Below are 10,056 nucleotides of genomic sequence, written 5' to 3'. Positions count from 1 at the left end.
GCTCCACTCAATATTCAGGAATGTGGGCCCACTATTTGGACATGCTTTGAGGGGCCTCACACTTCAGGGGGACATGGGTCCAGGGCAGCCTGAGGGGATAACAGGGCCTGGCCCCAGCGAGCAGCCGTCCCCACCTCACCCCCTTCACCCAAGACCCACACCACCCCCCATTCCACCCCTTCCCCCAAGCCTTTGCCCCATCTCCTTCCAGCTTTCGCCCCCTCCTTCAAGCAATGCCAGGAGCTAGCAGGGGGGCACAGGTTGAGGCCAGGTCACTTGCTGCTGCTGGCACCAGAATGCTCTGGACCCACATCTCCCTGAAGTGTAGGGCCTGGGGCAGTAGCCCCAATCTGTCCTATGGATGGGGCTTTGCTTGACCCATTCTGGGCACCACCAACAATTATACAAAAACTGGTGCCCATGGACACAGGCCACACCGCCAGCCAAGCCCTGAGCAAAGGCAGCAGGGAAACTAGCTTGTCTGGGCCGAGGTCTATGAGATTGGCAGGGAGTGTATTGCAGTCCTATTCCCTACAGTGCCCCTGCTGGGAGAGGCCAGGGATGGAGTAGCTGGGAGCTCCCCCCAACTTAGCTCCTGCCCTGCTCCCAAGGAGGAACCAGCACCGGCAAGAAAGAAACCAGCCACTAGGAGCAGACTATTTTAAAACCAACTTTTTTATTAACTCTTCATGCTACTAAAAAATACACATTTAGTAACGTGTCGTCCCCCCCCCCCGCCCTTTGTGGGAACTCTCAGGCTGTTTATCGCAGTCCTGCCAAAGCTGTCCCACCCCAGCACCTCCACCCGCCTTCTAACTGTACAAAGCCCTGGCTGCTCTGACCCCAGCTCTGTCCCCATGGCCCTTCAATGCAAACCCCATGTCAGCCACTAGAGGGAGACAGTGGGGCCCAGCAGGACATGCTGCTTAGAAGTCCCTTGGCTTCCCCATTTAGCGCAGCCTCAGGAGCTCTCTGCCTAAGCTGCACCGGGAAGGCAGTGCTCACTACAAATGTATTTGCTACGGCCCTGCTGGGGCTTGTTTAGCGGGATCTGTCACAGCCCAGCGGAAAGCCCACTAAGTTCCCAGTGGTTGGTCATACCTCATTATTCCCCTGTGCCTGGTGGCATGCTCAGATCCCCCCCCCCCACCCCGCAACCCCTGCTGTCTGCACCTACCCCTCCAGCAGATCCAGCGCTCTCAAGGGAAAGGCCTCAGTTGAGAACAGAAGGGGGGGGGGACATGTCCGGAGAGGAGGAAGTTTACATTACAAACTCCAGGGGAGGAAGAGGTACAAAGCCCCGCATCCGCCACGCTGAACAGTTGTGGCTCTACCCAGGGCTTTGTGCAGGGCCGGAAGATGCCTTGGAAGCTCAGGACACAGCAGCTGGACTCTGGAAAGATCAAATAGAGCTGCTAACCCACCCACCCCCAGCCTAAAGAGAAAGAGCTCCGCTCCCCCACATGGCTGACTGGGAGGCACAGAATGGGATGTGGCTTCCTTCTCCTCTAGATGGTGTGGGCACAAACCTGGCCCCTGGGCAGGGCATGGGCTGGCTCAGGTGGGTCTGTATTTTGGAGAGACCTCACCCAGAAACAGCCTACAGTGTGTCAGAGGGGACAGGGCCATAGCTCCTCAACAGAAGGGGTCCAAGATAGAGAGAACCTCCACCCAAATTCCTGCAGCTCTCCCGGATATGTGGAGAACACACAGAACTCATCACCCTGAACCCAGAGCTCAGGGGGCTCAGGCCATGACAGCTTCTGTACTCTTGGGGGGGGGGATATTAGAGCTGGGGCGCCGGCGCTCGGAGGCCTTCTTGGGCAGGGGGGGAGGGGGGAGCTCCTCAGGCTTGGACTCGCGGCGGGGTCTGCAGCGGTGCCCCTCGCAGGGGTCCTCGCTGCCCTGCTCATCAAACCCACAGAGCCCCCTCCATCATGCCATGGGGAGTCCAGGAAAGCTACAGCAGGGGTGAGGCAGCCCCTGCATCTGGGAGCGACAGGGCCAGGGCACTTCCCCATGCCCTATTTAAAGGGCCCTATGAAGCTGAGCCTGGCAGAGCTTGGCAGGGGACAGCACTGCACCCCAGCACCCCCCACAGGGCTCAGAGGGACTTGCGGGGGCGCTTGAGGAAGGCCAGGGTATAGTCTCTCGGGGCTGACACCTTCTGCTTCTTCATCTGCACCTGGGACTGGGCCGTGAGCTGCAGCTTGATGGCGCTTGAGTTGATCTTGGCGGCCACCAGCAGCTCCTTCATGCCCTTCATCTTCTCGCTCTGGAAGGTGAGGACAGGCCCTTCAGGAGGGGCAGCTGGGGGGATCCCTGGGGCGGGGGGCCCCCCCTCCTCCTTCTCTGCTGCAGAGGGCTTGTCTGGCCGCGGGCCTGAGCTGGGGCGCCGACGCTCGGAGATCTTCTGGGCAGAGGGGGCTCCTCAGGCTGGACTCGCTGCGGGGTCCGCGCGGTGCCCCTCGCAGGGGTCCTCGCTGCCCTGTTCATCGTCCTCATTGGCCTCCGCCTCCCGCGCCACGATCGTCACCTTCTGGCGCACCTGGGGGAGGGAAGAAGTCAAGGGAGGGGCCAGCACCCCACAGTCACTGCAACCCCCCCCAGAGTCCCAGCCCCCAAATCCAGCAGGGACCCCCCCAAATCCCAACCCTAAACCCCATGCCCTGCTGACAACTCGCCCTGAACCCCTAAATCCAGCAGGGACCCCCCCAGCCCCACACGCTCAAACCCCAGCCCTGAGCCCCCCAGCACTGAGCCCCTTGTCCCCCAAAACTCCAACCCTAAGCCCCCAAATACAACAGGCACCCCCCATCCCCACATGCTCAAACCCCAACCTTGATCCCCTTTTCCCCCAAAACTCCAACCCTTGAGCCCCAAATCCAGCAGGGACCCCCCAAGTCCCCCAAACTCAGCACAAAGCTCTCCATCCCCCCCAATACCACCTGAGCCCCCCAGCTCAGATGATTCACCACCCAATACATGCTGCTTCCCAGATGCACCTCTGCCACGGCCCCCTCTCACCTGCCCATCAAAGCGTCCCAGCGACTGCACCAGGAAGGTGGCCCAGCCCACGTGCAGCACAGGCGTGGGGCTGCCCTCCTCCCACTTGCAGATGCCATCATAGAAGCGCAGCAGGTGGGCAAAGCACTCAGGGTCCTGCAAGGCCGAGCCCCCAGCCTGCACCGGGGACCCCTGAACGGGGAGAGAGGGGTTAGTGCCTTCCAGGGGCCCAACACGCCAGGAGCTAAACAGCCCCTCCAGCCTGGTGCCCTCCTCTCCCCCACACATCAGCCCCATGGCCTCTCCAGCCTGATACTCCCTCCCCCGATCAGCTCCAGAGCCCCTCCCAGGGCCACCCGGGGGGGGGGGGCGGGGCAAGTGGGGCAATTTGCCCCAGGCCCCGCAGGGGCCCCCACGAGAGTCTTTCGGGGCCCCTGGAGCGGGGTCCTTCACTCGCTCTGGGGGCCCCGGAAAACTCCCACGGGGCCCGGGCCCCCGGAAACTCCCACGGGGCCCGGGCCCCCGGAGCTTCTTCCGCCACCAAAGACCCCAGGCCCCCTTAATCCTCTGGGCGGCCCTGTCCCCTCCAGCCTGGTGTGTTCCCCCACCTCCCCAAATCAGCTCCAGAGCCCTTCCAGGCTGGTGTCTTCCCCCGCCTCCCCGTTCAGCTCCAGAGCCCTTCCAGGCTGGTGTCTTCCCCCGCCCTCCCCGTTCAGCTCCAGAGCCCTTCCAGCCTGATGTTCTCCCCCGCCCCAGATCAGCTCCAAAGCCCCTCCAGCCTGGTGTCCCTCTTCCGCCCCCGCCCCCCCCAAATCCCAGAGGCCCATCCAACTCAGTACCCCACTCACCTCTCCTCTCTCCCCAGCACCTTTCTCCTCCAGTGGCTCTGCCAGGTTGGCCACCTCCTTGAGCAGGTTGGGAACCACATCGTTGGCCACATCAAAGAATTCCTTATAGATCTCCTCATCCTCCCGGCAGTAGTTATAGCTGGGGGAGGACAGGAACAAGGGAGGCTGTGAGCAGCTGGGGCCCGCGCCCCAGACTGGGGAGAGGTCCTATGTCCCATTCCCCACTGCCATCCAGCCCCTAGACCTGGGGCCAGCCCCTGTGTCCCATTCCCCCAAATTCCAGGCTTGGGGCCAGATCAGAGCCAGCGCCCCTTAAAGGGGAAGGCACTGTGTCCTTCCAGACATGAATCACTCCAGTCTCCTTTTCAGGCAAGCAGTTCCATGGGCTGGTGGCCAGCCAGGCCCTAACGAAGGGAAAGGTTTGGGGCCATAGGGCGGGCCCCTGGGGCACTCACTCCTGGATGACAGTGGCCGTGTCAGCCCAGGCCTCCAGCGCCTCCTTGACATTCTTGTTCCGACAGTGGTAGCCAGCCAGGTACATGTAGGGGTAGATGTGCTCATTGTTGTAGTACTTCCTGGCTGAGCTGATGCCCTGGCGGGGGCGGGGGGGTAGAGAAACAGAATAAAAGGACATTCTCAAACTTCTCAGGAACATTTATCTTTTACAAATTACATTCCAACCACAAACCCCCTGCAATCCCCGCCCTGGGCTTCCCCCAGCTCTGCTGGTGCCCCCCAGTCCCAACCCGCAGTCCCCTGCGATCCCAGCCCCGGGCTCCCCGCAGTCCCGACCCGCAGTCCCCTGCGATCCCAGCCCCGGGCTCCCCCCAGTCCCGACCCCCAGTCTCCAGCAATCCCAGCCCCGGGCTCCCCCCAGCTCTGCCAGTGCCCTTCAGTCCTGACCCACCACCCCCGTGATCCCAGCTTGTACCCCTTCACCTTATGGTAGATGGAGAGGGGGTCTGGTCTGCCTGGTGTCGGCTCCAGCTCCTCCAGGTCGGCCAGGTTGCCCAGTGCCATCGGGTACCTGCCAGGGCAGCAGAGCAGACAGGCAGCTGGAATGGGGCGAGGGACCCTGTATCCTGACTTCTGTCCTCAACAGGCGGCACTGGGACAGCACTGCAATGCCTGGCACTTAGGGGCGGGGCACCCCAAGGCAGCAGATGGTAAAAGACCCATTGATTTCAATGGGTGCTGGGAAAGACCCACCCACTGGCTCCTGCCAGTGCCATCTCCTGTTGCACCGCATGCTCTGCACCACGACTCCTTGGCGCGCACATCCCAGCGGCCAGCAGAACATGTTCACGGGCCAGCCCCACAGGCAGGAGAAGAGCCGACCTAGCCCAGAGCTGGGCTCTGCTAGAGAACATCTCCATTCCCACCAACCCTGCCTAGCCCTGGAGCTCCACATGCTCTACAAAGGGAGCCAAGGTGGCCAGCCCTAGGCTGGGAGGGATTCTGCCACGCACAGACCAGTGAAAATACACTTCCGTCGCTAAAAGCCAATGTTCACAGCTAGGCAAAGTCAGCAGAGCATGGCCGATGCGGCTGGCTGAAGGACGTCTCCTTGGTGGACTTGGACAGGGGACGGGGACAGTTTGTGCTACCGGTTACAAAGCTGCAAACTTCTGCCATCTCAACCGCTCCCATCACTAAACAACGGGCTGACCCCGAGAACGTCCCCCAGAAGTGAACATTTAAAATAAAAACAAACAGGAAAAACGCTTACAAATAAACATCAGTGTTAGCTGTCAAAACTATACAAAATAAAAACCTGCGTCTGCCAGGCTTAATGAGCCCCACCCTGCAGATGGAGAAACTAATGATCAGAGGTGAAAACTCAAGTCCATGGGGTGCCCCCACTGCCCTCCAGAACTGGGATAGAACCCAGGAGTCTGGGCTCCCAGCTCTCCCCAGCTCTAACCACTAGACCTCCCTCCCCAAGCTGTGGTTTCAAAAGTCCAGCTGTACTGACCTCTCCAGGTGCCCCATGTCGTAGAGAACCCACAGGAGCCGCTGCAAGGAAAGGGAAGGGTGGGTTACTGAGGACACAGAGCCATGGGAGTGGGGTGGGGGATGAGACCCGAGTCCCCTGTGGATAAGATCCCAATGGAAGTGAGGGCCATGCGTGGCGGAGGGACAAACAGTTGGATGAACATGGAACAGTGTGCGGTGCGCACAGCACTGGAGGGACGTGGGGTAGAGGAGACTAGAACAACTTGGAGGGGGCCATGCGGGGAGGGAGGGAGTAGATGGGCTTGTGGATAGGGCAGGCATGGGGGTGTGCCCAGGGGGAAGGGGACTGGACGCGCACACATGGAGAGGGGGCATGTCCCACCTGCTGCAGCTGCAGCAGCTCCAGGCTGTCAGTGTGCAGGTCAATGGAGGGGTTGATGGCGCACACCATGAAGGCCACCTCCATGTGCCGGTCACAGCGCAGATATGAGCCCTTCAGGTACAGCCAGCTCTGCGGAGGACAGCGGCAGGTGAGTGAGGGAGCTGGGCCAGGCTACCCTGAGCCCAGAGCAGGGGGATAGGGCTGAGAGCCAGGACTCCTGGGTTCTATCCCCAGCTCTGCCTCTGATGCTGGGCAAGTCCCTTCCCCTCTTGGTGCCTCTATTCTGACTGTGAGCTCTTCAGGGCAAGGACCATCTCATTGGGTCTGAGCAGCCCCAGCCCCGATCTCAGCTGGGGTCTAAGCAACACCTGGTCCAATGCGGGGGAGCTGATTTCAGCCGGGGTCTCAGTGGCACCTCGTCCGATGGGGGCCAGTGACTGAATGCACCCTTGTATTCACATCCTGCACACAACTGTAATAATATATTTGTACCAAATATGTCCTGTGAGGTATCATTTGAAAAGTAACAACTCCCTACTCAGTAATATCCTGGTAGGATGTGTGGAGCAGCCCTATATGGGGGGTAACAAACATAAGCAGACATTACGACTGAAATGTGTTTACCAGACATGGCAGAGGGGCGGAAGGGACTGTTCCTCAAAGGACAAGCTGGCACCTCTAGCCAGGTATCACCAGAGTTAATTGCATTTTAGCAAACAGCATGGAACCGCTTTCATCCCGAGACCCCATGGTTCCATCCTCACCGCAGGAAAGAACTTGATCTAGGGGTAATCTCAGGACAGCGCATGTCAAAGGGGACAGGACTAGGAAAATGAGGGGCAAACACACTGGGGGGGAGGGGACTCTCACTCTCTTTCTCTTGCCTGAGAAGACAAAGGAAACAGCCTTTGTAAGGGGTTCTGACCAGAGAACTGGGGCTGTCCTGCTTCTGGGAGCACATGCTAAGGATTTTACCTTGAACCAAGTCCAGTTTGTTGCATTTAGTTGCTAGAATGCGCTTTATCGGGATTCCCCTTGTAACTGTTTCTGATTTTACACCACATACTTGTTCTCACTCACGTCCTCTCTGTAATTCAACTGGTTTTATTCTTTTTAAAACAAGTCCAATCCTGTGCTGTGTTTCAACTGAACTGTCCGGGTAACTCCAGTTAAAATAGCAAACTGCTGCATATTGACCTCTAATATCTGAACCACCCAGGGATGGACTGGACAGTGCAGAAAATTCAGGACCGGGAGCATGCTGGGGTTGCCCTGCGGGTGGTAATTAAGGCTGCTGGAAGCCAGAGCATGGCTGGTGTTTGCTGACAGGCTGCTGGGGTCAGAGCTGCTGGACCAGGACTGTGGCTATCCACAGACACTCAGGGTGGGACCTGCATGCTGCTATGCTGTTTGTAGGAAGCCCAGGTGGGAGCTACAGCAGCAAAACATTGTGCAGCACCCAGGGGAGGTGGTGACACACCCCTCCCTGGTCTGCATTGCACCCCAGAATGTGACAGAGCCCCCCAGATCTTGCTCATGGTCTGAACAGCACCTGGCCCCATGGGTGGGGCCCTGATCTCAGTCTGGCAGATACCTCAGTGACAGCAATTCATGTGGATCAGTTATTAATTACAAACTGCACCATCTACTAAGATTAAAGCTCAGGGGATCTTGCACAGCAGCTTTTTGATCCAAGCAGGCAGCCCCAGCCCTGCACAGACCCCAAGCCCCATTCCACCCCCCCCCTGCCCTACCTCCTGCTAACAGAGTATGTCTCACCGCAACCCCCCAACGCTAATGGCCTCCCCTCACTTACCCGCTCAGCCACACCGGCATTCACGGTCTGCCCACGCCGGTCCTCATTGCCTTTGCCGTGCCAGGTCACCTCAGCCGTCTGCTCACCATCCCGACCAAACACCACCCAGGCATGGTCCTCAGAGAGCGCCAGGTGTACATCCGGCAGCCCCAGCACCTGGCAGGCCCCCACCACAGCAAAGGCCACCCCTGAGCTGTCCAGCTTAGTGCCTGCAAGGAACACATGGCACTAGGGGGTGCTGTGCTGCTGGGAGCAGCGTGGGGCTCATTAGGGGGCACTCTCCCCTTGCAGCCAGCGCTGACCCCTGCACCAGTGTGGTGCGAGGGGTGCTATGCTGCAAAGAGCAGGGTGGAGCTCAGTCGGGGGTGCTCTGCTCTCAGTCAGTCCCAACTCCAATGAGCCATCACTAGGGGGTGCTGAGCTGCAGGGAGTAGGCAAGAGGAAAAACAGAGCTGAGTATTTTCAGGCTGCCCCAGTGCAGCGCCCCACACTGGGCCAGGGACGTACTGTCTCCATCCCCATGCTAGTGGGCCCCTACCTGTGATGAAGCTGAAGAGGGACTGGATGTGGGCCCGGTCTTTGAAGTAGGAGCGGCTGAGGCTGTTCCAGATGACATCCGACACCTTCTTGACCAGCTCGCGGGAGGAGAAGCCCTCGGGCCGGGGGTAGAGGGACAGGTCAACAGCGCCACGGATCTGGGCGGTGAAGCGGGCGTACAGCGCAGCCACGATGGACAGCTCAGCCACAGGGAAGTAGGTGAGGCTGTCGGGCTCCGGTCCCGGGCATGGCTCGAAGCTGATGCCCGGCACGTTGGTGGGTATGACGCGGTTCACAGCCAGGAAATGCTCCACAAAACCCAGCACCAGCGACAGCAGCACCAGATCGGGCTGCTCCTGCTGCAGCTCGGCCATGAATAGCCGCACCACGTCCTCCACCGAGCGCAGCGGGAACAGGGCCTTCTGCCATGGCTTCAGCCCCATGGCGGGCACGCAAGGCAGCTGGGGAGAGGAGAGGAGAGGAGAGAGCATCAGGGGTGGCTGAGGGGAGGGCCAGGGCCTCCCCAGAGCCAGGTCAGCCCGCCGGAGCTGGGGCTGTGTCTCTGCCTCTCTCCCCACCTGTCCCCTTCAGGGGTGAGAGACGGGGTGGGGGTCCCTGAAGGGGACCCTGAAGGGGACCCTCATCTGTCTCTCTCTCGCCCCCCCCCCCCGTGAACAGCTATTAGGGGCTTTGTCCTACACAGACAACTATCCCTCCCCACCCGAACAGGAGGTGTCCCTATTTTCCACACTTGCTCTCTGGTCGCCCTCCCCCAGGCCCCTTTTACCAGAGGCGGCAGTCCCTCCGCCCCCCTCCAGCTTCACTCCCTCAGCACAGGCAAAATAGCAGCCATGCTAGGCCCGCAAGGCGCTATGGGAGCCGCAGGGCGCGATGGGAATTGTAGTGTGCTTGGTCAGCCAATCACACCATGTCCACCAAGGCATGCTGGGAGTTGTGGCTTATAATTAGCCCCAGTGCCTTATGGGAAATGTAGTCTGATGCCTGAGGAGGGCAGCCATTGTGTCCCACAGCACAATGGGAGTAGTGGTCCCGTTAACTAGCTGCCCACGGCCTCCTGGGAAATGAAGTTTGGTGCCCCAGGGGAAGGGCCCACCTGCCATTGTACATGCTGGGAGATGTAGTTTTTCTGGCAGTACATGCACAGACTTAGTTGGTATGGGTACTTCCACCTTTTCATGTTCTCTGTATATATAAATATCTCCTGTCTGTGTGTTCCATTCTATGCATCTGAAGAAGTGAGCTGTAGCCCAGGAAAGCTTATGCTGAAATACATTTTTGTCTCTAAGGTGCCACAAGTACTGCTGCTGTTTATTCAGAGACATGTACTTCCTCAAGGAATTATGGGCACTGTAGTCACACGGCCTACTCCAGCCGTAGGTGTTCCAGGGCTGTCTGCATCCAGCGCCCGGCTGGGCCTTTACTTTTTTTTAAACCTTGAGGCCATTTGAGCCCTCCAAGGGATAGTGGGAATTTTAATGATGTCATTGACC

The 10,056-nt window shown here is 59.4% G+C and overlaps 1 protein-coding gene across 1 annotated transcript; it reads right to left on the bottom strand.

Moving 5' to 3' along the window:
* Positions 1 to 1,768: 1,768 nt before the first annotated feature.
* On the bottom strand, positions 1,769 to 9,322 carry MEN1 (menin 1). Its single transcript, XM_030569489.1, has 9 exons — positions 8,547 to 9,322; positions 8,009 to 8,217; positions 6,193 to 6,321; positions 5,830 to 5,870; positions 4,794 to 4,881; positions 4,310 to 4,446; positions 3,855 to 3,993; positions 3,028 to 3,198; positions 1,769 to 2,548 (listed from the first exon to the last, which is right to left on the bottom strand). The coding sequence occupies exons 1-9, from the start codon at positions 9,034 to 9,036 to the stop codon at positions 2,432 to 2,434; spliced, it is 1,521 nt and encodes a 506-aa protein (XP_030425349.1). The 5' UTR covers positions 9,037 to 9,322; the 3' UTR covers positions 1,769 to 2,431.
* Positions 9,323 to 10,056: the final 734 nt, after the last annotated feature.

The sequence above is a fragment of the Gopherus evgoodei genome, chromosome 7 (genome assembly GCF_007399415.2).
Source record: "Gopherus evgoodei ecotype Sinaloan lineage chromosome 7, rGopEvg1_v1.p, whole genome shotgun sequence".
NCBI classification, from domain to species: domain Eukaryota; kingdom Metazoa; phylum Chordata; order Testudines; family Testudinidae; genus Gopherus; species Gopherus evgoodei.
The sequence above is the reverse complement of the archived record's forward strand: the minus strand, read 5'-3'. Positions and strand labels throughout refer to the sequence as shown.